Consider the following 22,037-nt stretch of genomic DNA (forward strand, 5'->3'; position numbering starts at 1 on the left):
TTTGTTTTTTCCTACCAATTTTCATGGACTGCTGATGTATTATTTCTTACCTCAAGATGTATGGCACGATTCGGAATTACTTACCATTCCTAAACATATAAACATAAAATTAGGTGAAACAACATATTGGCCTGCTTGCTATTGGCATGGATTCTTTCCTTGATAGTCTTTTCTAAAGCCCTGTTTTGTGGCAGTGTCTAGATTTGTCCAGAATTATGATGGACCAAGGCCAAAAAAAAATTAATAGCTCTAACAAAGCAGAGCTGGAATGTTTTGTAAGAAGTCAGAATGTGTGTTACTTGTATTGGAGGGAGGAACAGCTGATTTTGGCAGTTGCCATCAGATTGGTGCTTCCTGTTTACAGAACTCTTCAAATCTCCACAGAGTCCCGGGAATCCTTCCAGCAAGGGAATGCCTGGCTTAAACAGTGAGTGCTGTTTAAACAGCAGGTGATGAACAAAGTAATGGCAGATGTGCTTGTCTCATGCTTTCTCAGAGCCAGCTTGCTGTGAATGATGAGCAATTGATGATTAGAGCAGAGGTGGGAGAAATTAAATTTCAACTGCTTCTAAGTTGAGTGGGTTTGATGTCTTCTGTAGAGGAATGCTAAAGCCGTTGAAGAATGGCGCTCTGTAAACAGAAATATCTTCCGTACAGAAGAACAGAGGATTTTGTTACTCATCATTCCTTTCAAATAAGGCCAAGTTTGTGGAATGTAGACTTAGAGTAAATGTTTGTGTCATCTCACTGGCGGGAAATCTAGGCTTTTAGCAATGGCAGCATTTTGAATTCTGCTTTAAAGCTTCTTATAAAGTCTTAGAAGGCAGTGAGCTAATATACATAGGTGGACCCTGATATTTGTTCTTCCCTTAGCAGAAGAGTGTTCATCTATTCTGGTACTTACAAGCAGTACTTCAGTTCTCAGATGAACAGTGTCTACAAGAAGGTTATAACACCATGATGACACTGAAACTTTCCCTTTTAGAGGTCTTTTGCCAAATGCCTCCCTTGGGAGAAGGAGCTTGGACAGCTAGGAATCATTGCTTTCCCCATTATAGAATCATAGAATCACCAAGGTTGGAAAAGACCTAAAAGATCATCCAGTCCAACAGTGCACCTCTTACCAATAGCTCCCACTAAACCATTTCCTTCAACACAAAATTATTATGAGTTAAGCTGAAAAATCCTTGTGTTTAACCTGTTGCCAGTGCACCAGCAACTGTCATTACAGTGTTGTTATTCTTTTTACTGAGGTGCTGCATCACTCTAAGCCTTGTAGTATCCTCCTGAAAGCAGAGAAAGCATGCTATGGAAGCATTAATATGCCTTCTGTCTGTGCTACAGAGAAAGAGATTTGAGAAAAGAATGAAATGATCCTGAAGTTTCATGTAACATATTTTGTCCACTGCAAGGTTAAGATTTCACAAGTTTGTGTGTGGTGGCAGACAGCACTGAGCAGAGCTCTGCATTATCCATGCAGTAAAACCCTCTAAAAAGCTACCATGACATGTTGGTGTTATCCTCAGGTTAGTCTAGGTACTGCCTGTTTTAACCTCTTATTATAATAAAATATAAAATCTCTGGTTTCAGACAGCTTGTGCTTGAACGTTTAACAAAGGATGCTGTGTGAATTTAAAAGCTGGCTTCATTCAGTGCTCATATATTCCTCTGATGTTTATTTAAATTTCTAGCTTGATACATAGTATGATACATAGCGGAAGCACAGGGGTGAACAGCTTCATTTTAAAGATGTTCTGTACAGAAGCTGACAAGGTGCAGTGATGTAGGTGAAGTACGGACCTAAGAAAATCTGAATTTCACTCATGTTGTGAAAGCTGCATAAGAAGATGCAGAACTGTTTAGCTGGAGGATGCTACAGTACTTAATTGGTTCCACCACACCACGTTCAATGTTCAGAGCTAAGTTCTGAGGACTTTGAAAGCTAATGTAAATAGGGAAGCTGGTCATGGTTTCTCTACTGTAGTAGACTATGAATAGCAGACATCTGATGAACAACTGGTTTGTCCTTCAGCTGGATAACTGTAAAGAAAACACTTATTTTACTGTTAAATGTCAGATCTGTGCATCTGTCTACTAGGTGCAAATCAGGAAGTAGCACAGGGTATGAAATGATTAGCACATATTGATCATATCTTAGAAAAAATAATGGTTTGGACTGAGTGCTCTTCAGCATGGAAGCTGCTTATTTGAAATTTCTTTGCATTGCTTCAGCCCAGTTCTGAGGCTGAAACTGGGTCTTGGTCTTCAGCTATGGTTGCTTTTCCAGAACATGATGGGATCAGCGAATGTGGAGCTGCCTTGAAGGTGTTTGCTTGTTTTTCAGAGATTGTTAGTGCAGATCAACAATGTACAAAATATATAACTAAAAACTTGGTAATGCTTTCCATGTGTCAGTAATCACAGAATATTTGAGCCTCTAAAGAAAGAAATGTGTTCTGTATAACATAATTTTGTGGTGAGGTGAGATTTAAAATGTATTTTTTATTAGGTTGGATTTTACTGCCGCTTCTCACAGGTGTGACCAGCCAGGGCTAGCATTGTTTCTTAATGCGCTCCTACAAGTTTTGCTTTGGATTTTTCTTGCCAAATTTTTCAGTGTTACATCAGTATAAATGAAAAGGTATAGTGAGTTTCATGGACACTTAAACTGATACAGCCCATGTTTTTGTAGATTTGTGATTAGCAAGCGATGAGATCAAATGATGCAATTAAAAATATTATTTAGTAGCCGGTATATTTTGTTTTTACTGATTTTTTTTTTTTTTTAATTGTCTAGCAAGATCCGTCATTCTTAATAGTACAGAGAGGGCAAAACTGATGTAGAAGCATGGAAGTCAGATCACTTTTCCCTTCTAATGTGAAACAACAACAGCTTTTACATAAATACACTCTCAGTTTCGGCTTTTCTCTATTTAAAAACTGATTATATATAAATATATATTTATACATGAAAAATGCCATTATCAACATTGTTGTTGTTAGTATTATTATTTTACCAAAGTCTGCCCTACTTTTTCTTTCTCTTGAAGGCTTGGCCATATTAAAATCATTTTTAGAACTGAATTAATGACATATGTTCATAATGTTTGAATTCACAGTGTTTTGAGAATACTCAAATTGTTTCCTGTGTACACTGCATTAATTGTATTTAGAAATGAAGTATAATACTATATTTCTGCCATTATTTTCAAGAAGCTTACTAATGGATGTGCGTCTTTCATTAATATATTCAAATCCCTCTTTTTAAAAAAATTGCTTTAATTGGAAAATAAAATACATTCTGTTTTAAGGACGTACTACTCAGCATGTATTTGGTTTGGCTTAGATCTGTTTTTAAGGGAGGAGAAACAATCTCTCTGAATTGTGTAGAATGCTGTAATGATATTACTGTAGGCAACTGGTTTTTACTGTCACTATTTAGAGGTTGATGGGCCACAACTTAGCTAGTGCAGGAACTGGAGGCACCTTCCTTGCTGCTGTTGTTGATGGTTTCAACCAGCTCAAACTGCTGGTGAAAGCACTTGGAAATGGGTGAGGGAGCAGCCATGCAATTTGTTTCCACCTGTATGAGAGATAATGCATCCTGTATTCTTTGCTCTGTTTGCATAATACTAACTTGTTTTTCGCAAATATATGGCCAGGATCTATTTGGGAGGATGCAGTGCAAGTACTTGGTTAATTTTGCAGCTCAAGACATTTTAAATCATGCATAAATCATTGCCATTGTTTTCCTATTTAAAACTACAGGAATCTCATTTCATATTACTAACCAGAAAAAGACTACTTAGACTTGATTCAGCTGACTTTAAAACTTTTCCAGCTTCTGATAGAACATTTTAATATCTTATGTCTTAAATTAACAACAGAAAAGCCACTTGAAAAAGTAGACTTTTCTGCTAATATTTATAAAGCAGTAAGAAAGATCATCTGTAGCAGTTTGATGATGTCTCTCTACAGAGTGCTTTAAATTGGGGAAAAAATGAATAAATTATAAAAGAAGTAACCCAAATTTGTTTGATTTTTTTCACATGTGGCCGTCTTTATATTAATTATAGTACAAAAAGAACCAAAACTTGAGACATGATTTTTTTTCTGCTTGAAAATCCATTTCTTGTTATTATAACTCCCTTGGTCCAAGAACAAATGGGTCTGCACTCAAATGCAATGTCCAATTTTTATGTACTCAGTGTTGCTTTTCTTTTCCCTTTTGGATCACAGATGCATTGTACCGTGAGTCATTTACTTTGAAGAACTGTGTTTTTTTTCATATTTTATTTAAAAAACGTTATAAAGCAGAATTCCTAAGTGTTAGTATCTATTTTCAGGTATTGTAATTTGAGACCGGAATGATGCCAAGTTTGACCATCTTTTGCACTTTCCTCTTGTGTGTGGGGTATTTGATCTGATGTTAATGTGCTGAGAATTTGTGACTCACTCTGGAATCCAGACTGAATTCTAGATTTCAAATTTGGGATGTTCAGATTTGCATTGCCTGCAGAATAATGTAGCAGCAACACAAAAAAAATCATGGCATATAATTTTTCTCTAATTCTAAGTTTTACATTGTTTGCGTCTACAGGTAAAAGGGAGTGTAAAGGTGCTCAGAAAGTGGTGAACAAAGCTAATCACTAAGTTTCAGATATTTTTCCTGCATGAGTCTGGTGTTTTCTATTCTGTTTTGAGTTAAATAAAGAATATTCAGACTTTCATTTTAAGGGTGCCATGGGAATTTCCCTTGTGATCTTTGCTATTTATGTAATGCAAGACTAAGTTTTTGTGAACCATTACACCTTTGTAGAAAGTTACTCGTAAGAAAAATGAAAATTGCTTTTGTAAAAGTAGTATTTGGCCTTGACGGTCTTTTCAACTGTTAGTGATAAGATTAAATAAACTAGTTAAACAAATAATTAATTAGAGAAATTAATTGTACTGCAAATAATTATTGGTAACAATTTCCTCCAGGTTCACCTTTCCTTGCCAATGAAGATGGTGTACTCGGAGGTGTGATAGTTCTTCGGTCTTGCAGGTGTTCAGCAGAACCTGAATTATCACAGGAGAAGCCAACTTTACTAGGTAATATTTCTTAACTTAATTGTTACTTGAGGTTTGGTGCTAAATCAAAGATCATTTTATGATCATTTTTGTTTATTCTCAAAAATTGTAGAAAAGAGCACTCTGACTGACCTGTTAATATTATTGAATCCCTCTAAGACCATGGCATAGAAATAATGGTTGCTTGTGGTGGCAGGATGTGCACTGCAAACAATTCCTTTTTTCAGGATGGAACATGAATATGATGAGAATAGATTTAAAGTTCAGGAGGAAAATCATTTTATGCTTCGAAATTCTTTTTGTTATGCCTAGGTAAATCTTTTCAGATAAGCTGCAGTTACTGCTTGGCTACACATATGACAAGAGTACTTTGTATTGTGATGAGCAGAAAACTGCTTTGCCTCCATCAGCAGCTGACTGGTTAAAAAAAGCTCTGAGCCTTTCAGCCCTATATATCCCTGAAAAAAAAAGATAGGTATCCATCTCACTGCTTTACAGTGGAACAGGTGACTACAGGACACAGTCAGGTAGTTTTTCTTAGTAGAGAAATAGATAGGAAGCTGACTTCTGTTAGACTACTAGCAGAGGTGGATGGAAATATAACCCAGAAGCAGTAAAGTCCATGAATTATTTTGGCATGCCACTCATACCATATGCTTTCCTGTGGTGCTCCCCAGATGTGGGCATATATGCCCAGCCGTACCATGTGTGTTTATGTATTGGGTCATGTGAGCCTCAGTAATACATATTTAATGATGTATGCTACCAGGATGAAAGGTTTTTCCATTAGTTTAATCCTCTTCTTTTCTTCAAGTGCTTCCTGAATAGCTGTCAGATGCATTACAGCCTTGAGGTAGCTGTCGTATCTTCTAGGATCTGATAGGGCAAATTTGATTTTATAATTTGATTTTGTGTATTAAAGCTTATCTTAGCATCTCACCTGATAATTCTTGAATCACGTAATTTCTTTTTAATTAATAGGCTACTCTTTAGAAAGACACCTCTGTATTAATTCACTACTACTGTTATCCCACTGAAAACTCCACATCCAAGTCTAGTATGTAATCTTGCTCAGTACAACAAGTAGTGTTCATGATTCTCAATCCAGCGATCAACACTGATGCACACTTTATGCATTTAATAAAAGCGACTTCCATAAGAGTTCCACGTACATTTGTTTTGCTTTTGCAAAAACCCAGAGATTTACGAGATGACTCTTAATGCTGCTGGGTTAGCGGTGGTGAACAACAAAGGGGCTTTTGAAATCTTGAATGGGAAAAGAATTTGGAATTATATTTTGTATATTAAATTTTTTGGAATTATTACTTGAACAGTTTGTGTTTTTGAAAAAATTGACTGTTAAGTAGTTCTGCTATTGTCTTTCAATTATTGGAAAGCCAAGATGGTCTCATGCTGACTCCTGAATCAGGACATGGGGTTGCTAAACATGCAGAGAATGTTGCAAGTGTGATTTATGGCTTTCAAATTTAAGAATGACATGATTATGTCGTTATTAATCTAGTGGAAAGAATCCCACCACATAAATTCTGCATCTAAAAAGGAGTTTAGAAAATGACAATACAAGCCTAATTAAACAAGAACAAATAAAATCAGCCTTTAATTTCTTACACTTGGAAGTGAGAGTAGTATTTTCTATTTAATGTTTGACTTTGATGTAAGAAAGCATGTTCCTATTAAGGAAGATAGAATATTTTTTCTCAAGTTTTATTTTAAAAAATCCTCATAGTTATACACTGTAAATAAAGACTATTTGTCTGTTGGTTTGCTTATTTTTCTCATTTTCTTTCCACTGAAATAAGAATCTTATAGTACAGCTTATCTATAGGTATTTTTTTGTGTGTAGAAATTTCTGCCTCGTAAGGTTAACATATAGTTAAATACGTGTACTACTTACGTTGTTTTAATCGTAAATAACTTGTGCGATACTTAAGAACTTGGTGTACAAAGTAATCAAGTCATTTGTCTCCATTGCAGGAACGATTTTTTTTTCTATTTTTTAAACTTGAAATAAATTTCAAGAAAGAAATTTATTAAATGCTAGAAAATGTTTGAAATTCTCTCAGAGAATTAAGTATGTAACATAGGATCTTAGTGTAATTCAAATGCTTTTAATAAATAGATAATCATGTTGCAGGTTACTGTACCTCTGGTGAACTATGCAGGAGGAAAACAAATCTTAACTATGTAAAAGAATGTCTTTGTCGTTGGTAACTCTAGACACATGTTTTGAGGGTAGTTGGCCTGAAATGTTGCTTAGCTTCTCAGAATTAAAAGATTAATTTAATTTTGTCTACAAAAAATGAATACTTTCATTGACAGTTGAATCTTCAGGGTGTGCGGAAAGAGTTGACCTCATGAAACGCAGTTACATTGCATTGAATATATGTCATTGAAAATTTTTGGGTGAACTTTGGCAGTATCAGTTGTGAATTTATTACAGGGAGCAAATTGCATACCTAAATGAAGTTCGCTTTTCTTTTGTCATGATATCTACAGATCTGTCAGAATCTGCAAGTCTACTGGGATTGTCAGAACCTTAATGTTCTACTAATGGTTAATTGCTATGCAAGGAAAAATGTTTCAAAGGATAATTGTACTCAGCATGCTATGACCTTCATTATTCATATTAAAGGAATGAGAGGAATATTAATGAATTATGTTTTAAACAACATCTAAGCACACTTTTTAAATTGCAGAAATCTTGTCTATAATAAAATATGTGAAAATAGTTTTTCAAAGCATCTTATTTAATTATTGTAAGACTTCCTTATAAAACTCCAATAGATGAGACCTAAACATACGAAATTTTGTCTTGTTAAATTACATCTTATAAGCATTTCTGTGACACCTTGCATTTTTCGTTATAGTGGAATTTCTGTGGAGCCATACAACAGAGAGCATGTGTGTAGGATATATGTCTGCACAGGATGGCAAAGCTAAGGTAAGACTTGAAGAACAGGTTGTAATACAGGAAGAATGAGTGCAGAGGTTAAGGAGAATCTGTATAGGAGTGGAGCATTTCTGATTCCCATTTTAAATTACTGCGATTAACAAATCTACAGTGGTGTATGTATTATGTCACTTGATATTTGAATAGTTTTGTCTGTCTGATTCAGTTACACTAAGTTTAGCTGTTGAAACTGGAAAAATCATTAACGTCAAACAGTAGAGATTAACCAAAGAGAATGAGAGCCAACTCTTCTATGGAATACAGCACTGAATGGAGAAAAAAGGCAGGTACTACCATGTAGCAACTAGAATATGTGAGAAAGGTGTTTGGACAATGAGATTCATCATGGGGGATGCTAGAAATGGAGACTGAATCATTTTTATAATGTGTAACAATAGCTATTCGAGGCTGAGTGGCCAATCAGAGCCAGTTAAAGGAAGTGACCAAAGCAGGGAAAGAGCTAGTGTAAAAGAAGGCTCACTGATAAATTAGTGGCAGAGTTTGTGTATTTTCTGGAATACTTACATGTGTTAATACATGTGTTAAAATAGGAGATGCCTGCCAAGATTTTTATACCAGCAGCTACGAGTAAGAAAGGCATCCAGCATTCTTAAGTGAAAATTTCTAGAAGGGTTAATTTTAAAGCCTGGAAGAGAGAAGAATTTGAGGGCCTGGATTTTGTTGGCGCTCTCCAGATGTAGGTGCTTCTTGTGTCACCGCTAGGGAGGAAAGTTGAGTCATCAGCAGTGAAGAGGGAGAGGACTATAAAACTCAAATCTTTGTTTTTGTTTGGCTTTTTGGGGGACTAAGGGTGCTGTGTTTCATTGGAGATAAAACTGTAATGGAGAATGTGAGAGAAATAATAATGTCAGTAATAGAAAAAACATTAAAAAAAGAGCAAAATTGACATGCTGGTAAAGGAAACGTTGGTAGAGGTGTTAGTGTAGTATTCTCTTTCATTGTGTATGTCAAGTTATTTCTGGTTGAATACAGTGTGTTCTCACTTGTTCTCTTAATATTGGTTGTACATTTTATTGGAAAGGAATCCAAACTCAAACTAAAAGCTCAGACTGAACCAAGTAAAACTAAAGGAGGCTGAGCTGTGGATGTTCTAGTATTCAGTAGTAAATTTAAAAGTTGTTTTATTGTGTGCATAGTGAAAGAAGGAGAATTTCTCGAATGCACAGTGTTAGATTATCACAGTGTGCATACCTGCTTCTGGCTTACACTGCAAGGCTCAAAAGCTGTTTCAAAGGAAATGTTATTATTTCTCCCTGGTAGTGTCATTCTTATTAATTAATAAATGCTAAATGGGAAATCTATCTGCTAATGAGTACTAGCATGACAGTACCATGCCCAGAGATGTTTTCCTACTCACAGTTGCAACATTTGACATCTGGTGCACATTGTTTTCATACTGCTGGTAAGTTCTCCAGCTGGTAATCTTGATTGTGCTGACAGACACAGCTGCTCCTCTTGGTTCACTTTTAAATTATGCTTTTGACCTTCATTGAAGAGTTAATCCCCCTCCCTTTCTTCCTCCTTTGAGTCTGTGGCCACAAATGCTTTCCAGAGAAAAACCACAAATGCTTTTGCTGCTGACTTCTATTGATCAAAAAAGTCTTCTGTCATAAAAGCTGGAATTCTATTCTGCTACAGCTAGGGCTAAGTTATAGGTGGAAAACTGGGCTTGAAATAGAACACCATATAGTGTAAGTTAAAGAAAAATATATATATACTATTTTTTCTTTAATAGAGTAACTGCTTTGGTACCGCTAATTTTGATGCTTGCTATGGAAAAAAAATGTTATAACAATAAAAGCATAAGATACCATTTGTTTTTGAGTACTGTAGCAAAATCATCAGATGGCAGCTTGTACAGAAACATGTTGCTCTCCTATTTTTCTAGGGAGGTACGGAACTCCAGTTTTTATTTCTTTCATCAGTCAAGGCCGCAAGTTTTACTCTGCATCCACTGTAATGAATTATATCGATTATGTAGAGGGGTACATACTAAAGAAGAGAGGTCTTCCTTTAATTTCGGTGTGTTTCTTGCTGTATTGGAGGCTAATGCATTGTACATAGCAGCTGGTTGTTGCGAATCCAGTGCTAAGACAGTGGAGATATCAGAAGCCGTTGTTGCAAGGCAGACCCACTCTGACTGGCTGGATACCAGCTCACCTACAGAAACTAATGTGCTTAAGAGGTGGAAACTTATTCAACCAACTACCAGTAATTCCTTAAAAGCAAAGTGAGAAAGGAAAGTGGAATCAGAGACTGAAAACCATACACCCTAACCTGGTGGTGCTTCTGCCTTCTAGCATTGTGAGCTCTCCAAGTACTGATCAGGAGTCAGCCTTTCAACAGGGCATTGTTTGCTTCTGATTAGACAAGACACAGCTGGCCAGTCATCTCCAGACAAGGCTGCATGTGTGCTCTCTAGCCAGTCTGAATGCGTAAAATGGCTGAGCCTGCAAGAGCTGTAGAACAGTTTTGCACTGTGACTAATAATTGATTTAAAGCATACTTTCTGGAAAGACGTCCAGCCTTTTTTTAGAAAACCAGTTGCTTGAAAAAAATTGTGTTGAATGTTGTTTTAAAATGTCTGGTTGAAAGTTCTTATTCTTTCAAAATAGTGTAGAGGCTTCCCAAATGAACTAAGTTCACGCCTTTTTTGCTGTTGCAGTCATCTCTGATTGTTTGTCCTGTTACTTGCTTTTGGCTCTCTCTCAGTGCTGAAGGTATGGATAACACTGGTAACGTCATCTTTACCTCCTGCCCAGTGGATATCATCCCAGTCTTTCTCCATGAAGCAGTACTGTGACACATTATTTCACAGGTAGCCCTGTTGCTTAGGAACATGACTGGACCTCCCAAGGTCTCCTGAAGCAACTTCTTTCAGTGACATATATGTAATGATAGAACTGTCACATAATCTGACACTCAACTGTTTCTAGCCATTAGATGGGACTGCTGAATGTTTGAGGCCTCTGTGGAAATTTCTGACCATAGCCATGAGAAAGATAGAAAATAAAAGTCTGCAGATTTCCTCTGCACTTATCTCATTACTTCTATAGAGGTAATTGCTACATCAGCAAAAGTTATCTTCTTGATTGAAGGCCTGGAAGATGGAAAGTTGTTATGAATTGGAGAGGTAGACATATTCCTTTCTGGTTTTGTGGTGCTGATCATTAATCACTTGACATAAATTTGAGATCTTTTATAATCTGTTAACTCTAACTTTTTTACCCAAACTTTCTTCTCTTTCTGATACTCTAGTCCTCAGAATAACCTTCCAGATATTTTTAATGGATCTACAGTAGATCCAACAGCAGATCATTGTACCAACTGAAAAGGTCACCCAAGTTCTGGCCTCTTCACTTAATGATTTCAAATTTTCCTGAACTGATCAGGATACATCCTGAGAGCTTGAACAGTTGTCACCATTGAGAAAATATTTTGATAACTACAGTGTTATTTCCTGGAGTTCTGTCCACTCTGTCATGGGTGATGTGCAGTATTTGAAATCTTAAGGGCTGATGTAGCATTTGTTGGATTCATTTAAGTACCACTTTGCTTGAAGGGCTTTGAGACCTTTTGCCAAGTTATGAGAGGAAATGGGCTACTCCTTGGATTCACAATACTGTGATTTAAGATGTAAATACAGAACTAAAGGAAAAGAGATTTGTGGATAGATTACAAGTTGATGGACCTCTCTGAGTTGCAGTCTCTGTTTCTTCTTGTTCTTTGCTCAGCTGAGGATGCTGCAAAGGAAAAGAGATTCCTCAGTGTCAGATAACAGTGCAAATGTACATGTAAGCACATGTATAAACTATATCTTGAAGATTCTGGTCAGTGGAAGGCAATCTTCTTTTGATTTGTTACTGTGTTTTTTTGCATAATCAAGCAGAAGCCCTTTTGATTCTGACAGGGTCTTCAGAGTATTTGCTCACTTGGAGCTCATCACATTTTGTGTGCACAAAGTAAAAGGTGTTGGGATGTACCACAGAACTTACATTTTTCTGGGCCCCCAAGTTTTTGTATTATCTTAGTTATTTAGAATGGCTGATGTTGAATTATTTTTACTTGGAAAAAGGGACTTTCTTGCTGTGTTTTCAGTAGTGTTTTCAGATCAGGTGCTGCCTTTGAGTGAAAAAATCTAATTAATACCAGCAGTGTGCAGTTTTGGTCATGTGGGATCTATATTTGAAGTAATTTGTTAGCTTAGCATGGTTCTTAGTAGATATATACATTTTAAAATGTGACCTGTGTATAAATGCTGTTTACTTTTGCTGTGACTACAAATTCTGCAGTAATTTTGAGGTATTGTTGTAATTCAGCTTTATAAATTTTACTTTTTCTAATAGCCAGATGACCTGGACAACTAACTTCTAAACATCGAGACGTGATGCTGAATGTAATCCAGATTCATTTGCCAGTTTAAGTCTCTGGCACATGTTCAGTTCATGAATTACTAAGCTTTATAATATTGCAGGTTTTCATACTGCAAGACTACATATGCCATTCTTTCAGTTTTCTAGTGAATCAAATTCAAGTCACTTTGCAAGATGTGAAGAAACACAGTGGACAGGGAGATCATTTCCAGTTCATTCTTCCTGTTGAGATTACGTGTTATAATTGGATTTACTCAACTTCATTAACTCTGTAAAGATTAGCAAAATTATTTTCCTCTATGTTCGAAGTCATACATATGGCAAACAATGATTGTAGTGATTGTTGTTGAGTTTCCTGATAATGAGCATCTGTATTTTACTCTGTGAACAAAAGGTTTGTGAGAGCCTTTCTTGGGGAGGAGGGCAGCCAGCCAGTGCTCGTTGGGTAGAGAAATACATACTGGAAGAATCCAAATCCTAATTTGAAAATTAGTGGAAAAAATTAACAAGTCTGGTTAGTTAACAGGAATACTAATTCAAAAAAATTTAGTCATTCATTTAGACTACAGAGACAGTCTTTTAAATTCATGAGAGAGGAAATGTGTATGTCACTGTTACACTGTTTTTTCCCTTTTAATCTTCACTCTTGTCTGCAGACAGGGGAATCATTCAGAGAATCTTACTTGAAAATAACTCTTCACATTCAGCAGGACATCCAGTTCTCTCATAAAGATATTTATACTTGTTGGAAATAACCTTCAGTGCTGAGATACCAGTTAAAATATTAGGCATGTCGACCATCATGGAAATTACAGGCTTTGAGATGAGAAGATAAGTTCAATTTTTTTTTTTGGTTGAGTTCTTTCTTGAAGCCAAAAGTTCTGGAACTTTCCTCATATTTGACTATTATATCTTAGGATTGAGCAGAGTAGATGATTTTATATATTTAGGTATGCAAATATAAATATAATAACCTGACTTAGCACCCGCAGTTCAGATAAGTGAAAATCACTCTCTAAACTATCTGGCCCTATTTTAGAATATCTCTATAATAGCCAGGAGTGGTGAGCTGATTAGATGACTGGTTGGTACATAGCTGCAGATAAATTACGTGTATGAATCATATGAAGAGGTTAAAATGCTTTTGTTTTCAATTTTCTTGAAATGTAAGGCTTCATAGGGAAGTTTATAGAAGCACAGGTTTTGTGAAATAATACATTTGACCCATGGAATGAATTTGAGCTCAGAAATTTGCTAGCTTCCTAAACAGTCTGTGTATAGACCTATGAGTGATTCTGAGTTTCTGAACAATATATGGATTTGGTATTCCTTTTGTTTTAGGAGAAAAGTGATAGCAAGTGATTTCATTAACTATGTAAGTTGCTCTGAAAGTAATGCCTTCTATGTATTTCCTTGGAAACTATGACAGATAGAGCTCAATAGTGCTATTTAATAGAGCAAATGTTCAGCTAGAAGGCATTATTTTCCAACATAGATGCTGTGAGCTCTGCATTTTCCCCAGCTATGAACAAGAGCCTGCGTGCTGTGCTTGTAAAGATAGATATGCACCAGCAGAGGTGATCCTTCACTTTTGCTGTCACCACTGCTAAAATGCACCACCTACCACCTTACTGTACTCACATTCACTGTTTGCTGTCCGTAAACATTCGGCAAGCACTGATGAATGTCAGTGGGTGCCGTTTGTTCTGCATGGGGGAATTCAGTTACACACCTTTGCTTCATACATGTTTCTGTGTCAGGCACCATTCTGACAGGCTGCCCCTCTGTTGCCATCCATTGCACAGCAACAGCATGTAACAGGATATTGGTGGGAAGGTTCAACATCTACTGCCATCTCACCAACATCCACCTCTGATGCTGTGGGCCATCATAGTAAAATACGAGGCATTACTTTTGGACCAGCCCTTATACATGACGTCCTCAGTCTCTGTTTCATTATATTTCATCTCAATAGTGTAATGAACGGAAAAAGTTCATTTTATAAATTATTCCATCCAGAGCACATCCTGAGCATGTAATAAGAAAACTAAACACTTGAAGTACTCCCTTGACTTGCTTAAGAACTGAATGTGCTGCCATCTGGTAGTTGTACTCTGTTCTCTTGGCAGCATTTGATTGCCTTCAGTTTTCTCATGCAGAGTTGTCTGCTTTTTGGCCTATGCATTATATTAATTAATTCTACACTGTATGTATGCTTTTAATGAAAAAAGAAGCTGTTTTGACAAACTAACGTGAATAAAAGGAGAAAGCTAGGTCTTTAATCGCTAAAGGAGAAAAGTTTTTGATATTAGTTGGCCTCAAATTTGTTTCAGAAACTTTATTTGAGAGACATGAAGTAAAGTAAGTCTTGGCACAACTTGTAGTATGTAAAAATATATATATATATGTATATATATATACAAAAAATACGTAACTTCAAAAATTGATCAAATGTTCCTGATGAAAAGATGAAATCATATATTGTCCCTGTAGCAGTTAACACTTATTCCAAGGCAGGATGACTGATTAGTTTTGGACTTATGGGGCGGTGGGAAGCTTTCCAGTGCACATCAAAAGAAACTGAGACAGTAACTTTCAGCAGGCAGTGTTTGTAGAAGCAGTGCTGGGGGAGTCAGTTGCTCCACCATTTCATTTTAGTTAGATGGGAAAGAGGGACTGATTTTTGTTTAATTCAGTTTTTTGATGGCAAGTCCACACATGCCAAGAATTGGTATCTGAAGGCCAGTTAGCTTGGTTGTGCTATATAGGTAGGGGGAAAAAAATCAAAATCAAGTACTTAATGTAGCATTTGTGCTCTCTGCTTCTACAAGGCCCTCACCAACCTCATTTTTTCCTAGGGAAACAAATCAAAACATTTTCTTGGGGACAGTAAAGCGTCTTGTCATTCTTGACCTTCCTTTCCTCAGCATACTCCTGTTTCCTCAAGAAGAGACTTCCTTGAAGCTTGATGGAGGATGAATTCTGAACAAAAAAATTCTTCTTTGCTTATTTCTGTTCAATTTTCTCCAGATGTGGGCTCATTCAGATTGTAATGCTGATGGATTAATCAAATTCAACCAAAAGCTTTCCAATGTTTCTCTTTCTTGTTTCTTTGTTGTTGCTTTTCAAAAAATATTTTTATATTTTCAGTCTCACTCTAATCCATGGTGCAATCTGGACTTAATGTAAAATATGATGTTGGGGGTATAGAAATGTAACAAGAGTTACAAATAAGTTCTGTGGTTGCATTTTAAATGGCTTCAGTGTTCTTTGAAGTTGTATTTACTCAAGTTCATTCTTATGGCTCGGAACAAAGGAGATGTAATTGTAAGAGTACACTTGGAAATTCATCTGAAGTTGTCTTGACGTGTCAGTTTTATCCTTTGATACTCATTATTAATTAACAAATTTTAAATACTATCATCTGTGTGGATTTTGCTCTACGTAAGACAGACAAGTGAAAGTAAAAAGTCAGTGTGAAACAGGTTTACTTGGTCATACAACGTATGCAAATAAAAAGGTGCAGTTAAAGGCTTTAAGAAAGACTTTGTTATGTGGCTTGAATGTTTCAGTAAGTAGAAGTGTACATATGCTACCATATGGTGTTGCATTTTTTGCTTTTGTCTCTTTATAGATAACTCATTTTTCCTTCTACACTAAATCTAAATATGTTTTAGTTTAGGAAATATACCAAAGTATGGACATCTATTTAAATCTAGGTTCTTGATAATATATTGGTAGAATATATATATTGGTAGAATATGTTCTAAAAATACCTGTTTTTCCTCTCTTGGCCTTTTTTCCTTTCCTTGCTCAAGATCTTACTGATCTTATATTTAAGAGAAGCTAAGGGGTTTGAAAGGATCTTTTTTTCTTGAAATGGTAAATAAAAACCAAAATGTTTCTGAAAGTCGGAAGATGTTCGTATATCGAGCACAAAGGCAAGAGATCAAAGTTTAGCAGTGAAATGAAAACCTTTAAATGTTTTAAATTAAATGTCATTCTGTAATTTCACTGAAAACATGACTGTCTAAGAGCAGAAACCAGGATAAGAAGGGAGTTGAATGAAGTTGTATCTAAGATATAAAACATTTCTGGGATGCAGTGAATTGCAGTTACAGCATCAAATAACCTTCTGTTCAGTTGGTGCAAGTTACATTTGTGGGACTTTTATATCACAGAATCATAGAATGATTTGGGTTGGAAGTGGGTCCTTAAAAGGTCATTTAGTCCAACCCCCTTATAGCCCATTGCTTCATTGCTTCTTACGCATTTTTCAGCACTTAAACCTTTTAAATGGAATAATGTGCATACAAAAATGTAAGTATATAGTTGGCTTTGCTTAGAGAAAACTGTAATTTCTCACACCAGTAACTTTGCTGTTTTGAGCTTTATATGAGCTTTATATTGTAGTAGGAGTCGTTTCTTCATCCTAATTTAATAATTGCTTCAGCATCAGTTTGTTGGAGCGTTAGTGAATCACCTGATGGAAAGCATAACTTGAGCACCTGCTTCACTGAGATGGGTGGCTGGAGCATCGCTTGAGCTGGTGGCACTTTTTGCCTGAAACCCAGAGAAATGCTATTTTCAGCCCTACTGCATTTTAGAGTTTCACTAAGGCTCTTTTTTATGTTTTACCAGAACCCATTCAGCAGCTCTGAAACTTGGAAACAGCAAAGTTTGTAGAAACATTCTTCTGAGTCTTTTCACTGCCTTGGTTAAACATTGATTTAGCCCTTGGCCTATATTAAATCAACTGATATATCTGAAAATGGCTTTGCTGTAGCTCAGAATTAACAGTGCATATGAAAACATAAGCAAGTTTTCTCCATAGAAAAGATGCCTGTTGACAGAAACACAATTGTTTTTTGGGTACTATTTTTTTTTTAACATATATGTTCATCTTCACTAATAAAGGCTAGTAAAGCATGGAATTTCACAGTTACTTTTCTCTTGTTTTCATGCAGAATAATTCTTTCTTCAATTTCCAGTGAACGTAGTCATTCATTTTACCTTTTCTACACATCTGTCATGGTCATTCTCTTCATGAGTTAAACATTGACACAAACAAAATACAAAAGATCCGAATTGTTTATGGCTTGTCAAGTTTTTTTGTCATTTGTCCTTTGGGCTGCAGTCACTGAACACGTGAATTGTTCAGTGCTCTGTGTCCTGCATAATTTTGCCTTTCATTGTATTTGGTAACACTCTCTTGACTTTTCCACAGACTCACATTTCAAGACTTCCTCCTGGAGCAGTGGCAGGACAGTCTGTGGCAATAGAAGGAGGAGTATGCCGACTGGAGAGCCCAGAAAGCTGAACAGTTGATTCCTCGCATCATTGCAAAGAATGTGAATGACATTTTCTACATTAAGTTTTTTTTTGTGTGTCTTAACAAATGTTGGAAATTCTACTCTTGCTTTACACCCCGTCTTACCATCGTGTGCTCCATAACTTGAGACAAGTGCTGCTGTAGTTTTATGTTCTCACTCTGTGAATGGGACCGTGTGCATGTTCATTTTTTACCCTGATAAAATAGGACCTCTTCCCAGTTGTACAAAGATTATATACGATTAGTGATTACGTTATCATTGTTTTATGTTTGAAAAATATCTGAAAGTTAAAACGAAATAATAATTTAAAGATGTGGTCACAATTGTCATTCATCTTCTAAATTTAAAAGGAATGGGCCTTTGAAGTGGATATATAAGTATGCAAAAATGATTATGGCTTCAAAGTTACTCAGTGGTTTAAGGAAATCCAGTGGTGGTTTAAACATGGGTTGTTTTCTTCCTCCCCAATAAGGAGGATTTTTTTTTGGTCAGAGAATGGTTTCAGTGAAACAAACTAGAGCAAAATTAAGGCTCGAATTGTTCTAAATAATCTTATAAGTCATATCTCTGTTTCCAAACTAAGATGTTAATAGCTTCAAGCTGTATCTATTACAAAATGCTATATGAAAATAATGTATCGTAATGCAGTCTTTATGTATAATGGAATATTACAATGTAAATAAGAAAACAAAGTTTATGGAAAGATTCAATATTATTCTTTGCTTCTGTTTTAAATCTATTTTTAAGAGAGGTACAGAAATGAGCATATTACTGGATGCAAAGTGCAATGTGTATTGAATGGATGCTGGGAGGTCTGATACTAGCTTTCTTATGGATAAAGCAACTTCCTAAAGTCCAGCCACAGCATGGGTATTTATATAACTGTGTGTAACATGTATGTACTGTGCATAAATTTACTGTAATTTTTTTACACCTTCAACAAAACTGCAGTATAAAACAGTGTAAACTTTGTCTGCCTTGTGAAGCATTGGCAGCTGAACTGCCTTTTGTCACCAGTTCTAATGCGTTATCCAGATCGCCTGTCCTAAAAGTGACTTCTCGCATACAATCTTCCATTCAGTACTTCTTTCTTCACAGCACTGGCAGCAATAGAAGACTTTTGTAATTAATTCACTGTCATGATAAGTATGCCAAAGAGAAACTAAATTAGTTGATCTTTTCCCCTGGTGGATATTGATAATTCTGTTTTCAGAAATAGTGGATGAATAGGTATTCAGACTGTATTCGCTTAATTGGGCATTGTACTGTCCTCTTTTGTAATGTTGTGCCTGCCTATAACAGACCTACTTGACTGCTGATGAAATGGTTACATTGATTGTAGTACCAATGTTTCATGGATAAAAATCTTAATACATTTTTTTTTAGTAGCTTGAATTCATTTTCACTCTTATGTTAAATAATACATTGAGATATGTTCTTATTTGTGTCTGATTTTTTTTTTCAGTCGTGCCATTGTAGTCCTATAATTTAAGATATTTCTATGAATTCTTGTAAATAACATGGAATGAGCTTTTTGCATCTATCTAAATCACGCATCGTGCATCTGTCTGAAGTAGCTTGTGCTGAGGTGTCCATGTGCGTCCTTGGAGGTACAGCCAGACTCTGGTGTGATAGAGTGAAGAAGTGTGGTTTACGCCAGTTAGGGTTTGGCAGTGCAGAGTACAACACTTCAGTAATGTTCTAACAATTCAATTCAGTTGTCAGAGCCATTGAAATTACTCTAAAGTACAACATCAAGTGATCGTGTGGGTGCTGCACACTATGATCTGCGAAGGAGAGTTATAATGCTTGTGAATTGGTATGTACCCATATTTGAAAGTGGCAGATTTTTTTTTTTTTGCAGAGGTTAAAGCGATGGAGCAAACTGTTCGAGTGCTTTTCAGTACTGCCTTTGTAAAATACTGGCATAAATTCACTTTCATGTAACAAGGAATGCAGAAGGGCTTGGACTATGTGTAAATTGATAAGTTGTTTCTTCCACTTACTTGCTTAATGTCTCCTTGTGGAGACCTGGATACCAATTTACGATCTTTTTTCCCATGTGCTATCTCAGAGTTTTATTTTTCTGTGAATTCATACACATATATATATAAATGTAATTGTAACTCAAAAATTGGTATGTTTAGCTTTTCTTTTGCTTTGATTTCTATGCGATATTCCAATCAGTAACTTCCTAAGCAATTTTTGTGGAAAAAAAAGCCAGGCTGCCGTGTGGAATTATGCAGGTGGTGTTGTTTGAACTTGAGCAGTGTCTCTTTTCATTGTCCAGCTTTTCCTTCTGTCTGGCTAGAGAAAAAAGGCATTCTTCTGCTGAGAATCACAAGAAAGGCACAGAGCACAAACCAGGTACAGAGCTGACTTTCTACCTTTGGTACTCATGAGAAGGAAACTGTTTTAGGACATTTGCATTTCTGCATCAGTAATGATGAAGACTGGCAGGAGCACAGCTTCCTATCATCCTACTCCCACTCCAGCCAATAAGAGATCTTACGCTGCCTTAATTGTGGGTTTAATTCAGCTTCCACGTCTACTTTGGACTTCAGAAGGGCTTAATGAAAAGTAAGTGGTAGAGGATAGACACTTAGCAATGAAGTGATCTGTAAGCTCTTGTACGTGACAAGTAACCATTGCCACTGGCACAAGCAGAAACAGTCGAAAAGGAAATTACACAGTTGGCAGAAGCTGTCTAAAATTATAAAGGAAGGATAACCAGATGAAATGCATATAAATACAAACAATTTGAATACTCTTGTTTTTATACTCAAACACACAATTACATGTCCTTGGTTATTTTGTAGCAGACAATTTGGTGCCGGAGTAGTCACTAATCTGTCATAATAAATTTTACTTCTGAGAGCTTGTAATAGCCTCTCACAGTAAAGTTTAGTGGTGATCTGAATTCCACTTTGTGTATTCTGTAGGTATGAAGAGTATGTTTCTCTGCTTATGGACTTATCTCTATAACGGGTGTGAGATGAAAGTGATTCCACTGGCAAGGAAGAGGAATCCCAGTTCAATGAAACTGCAGCCATTCCCTATGTAAAGTCTGATATGGGAGATACTGTGGTTGAAGGAGGAGGAAGCAGAGACAGTTAAAAAATATCAAGGGTATTAACAAGGCTGTGGTAATTGATGTTGTTAACTAAAATGTAGGTTAATAGCACAGTCTGGATAAGAGTCCAAAACCACTGAGTATTATGGTATTAGAAGTAGAATAGGTGCAGCCACCAGCATTTCTAGCAGGTCTACCGATAGCACCACTGGTTAATAAGAACTGTTCTTTTTGCTCCATTTTTTATTACTATTATTATTTTTTTTTTAACAGAAAACTGTAGGAGTTGGAGGTTGTTCTGCTCTGATAGCTCTGTGCTTGATCATTTGCTCCATCACAGGATAGCACAGAGTTAAGGAGCGGTTTTATTGTCTAAGGACCTATAGTGATGCAGCATTCATCTTCCACCTAACCTGGGCAATTATCCCCTGTAAAAATTAGCTAGATCACTTAATAGTGATTGAGCCCAGAAAATGTCTGTCATGCGCCTAAACAAACACCTTTGGTTGCCTCAGAAGTCTTTTGTGTGATGGCAATGCAATACATGTATTGTATGTCCCATGCCCTGCACTCTTTCACTAACTTTGAAGTTCACAATTCCTTGCAAGGCTGTGCTCTTCGTTCTGTGGTCCCCATCTCAATACGGGACTGCCAGATGCCCAGTCTCCTCCGTCTCCAGATGCTGCAGTATCTTCAGCCAACTCTCCTGCCCCCCGTGTTGACATGCATTACTGCACGAGAGCACGTGTTGTGGTGGGTTAAGTGGCTCCTGGATCTTGGCTGCTGGTCTCAAGGGTGAGAATAACTCCCAGGATGCAGGTGGGCAACGAGTAGCTGTCAGATACGCGGTGGTCTTCAGATTTGTAGAAATAGGCCAAGGGAGGCAGGAAGTCCTCAGATACTACACATGATAGCGTGAGACTGTAAGCATGGTTTCCAGGCTAAAAGAGTTTGAAGAAACTGCTTTACCTTGCTTCTTAATCAGGGTACGAGAAGCTTGAGACTAAGCAACCTGCACCAAAAGTTAATATGATCACCAGTCCCTTAGGGATGATGGGGAGGGTCAGGCTCCAGCTGGCCTGGGGAGAAAACAGTACCAGCGCTCAGCTGTAGTTTGTATAAACCTGCAAAAGGCTATGGGTGACATGTCCTTGTGTGGTTAACCCTACCCCTTTTGGGTTCTGTCAATCAGC

The 22,037-nt window shown here is 36.6% G+C and overlaps 1 protein-coding gene across 15 annotated transcripts in view; it reads left to right on the top strand.

Annotated features, from left to right (window-relative positions):
- Positions 1–19,212, top strand: part of TASP1 (taspase 1) — a 66,210-nt gene extending 46,998 nt beyond the window's left edge. For 13 of the 15 annotated variants that reach the window (XR_001553817.3, XR_014944491.1, XM_085542786.1 and 10 more), the window contains 3 exons: positions 4,984–5,094; positions 7,962–8,035; positions 17,666–19,212. Coding sequence is in view for 12 of the 15 variants with exons in the window: in XM_085542786.1 (XP_085398912.1) it covers positions 4,984–5,094; positions 7,962–8,035; positions 17,666–17,758 (278 nt within the window). In the remaining 3 variants the exon portion in view is untranslated. Of the gene's footprint in view, positions 1–4,983; positions 5,095–7,961; positions 8,036–15,296; positions 15,976–17,665 lie in introns of those variants that run through there. The other 2 variants (XR_014944490.1, XM_015857138.3) reach the window with 2 other exon arrangements.
- The last annotated feature ends 2,825 nt before the right edge of the window (positions 19,213–22,037 follow it).

This window comes from Coturnix japonica, chromosome 3 (assembly GCF_054131305.1).
Source record: "Coturnix japonica strain WE chromosome 3, WE-NBRP24, whole genome shotgun sequence".
NCBI classification, from domain to species: domain Eukaryota; kingdom Metazoa; phylum Chordata; class Aves; order Galliformes; family Phasianidae; genus Coturnix; species Coturnix japonica.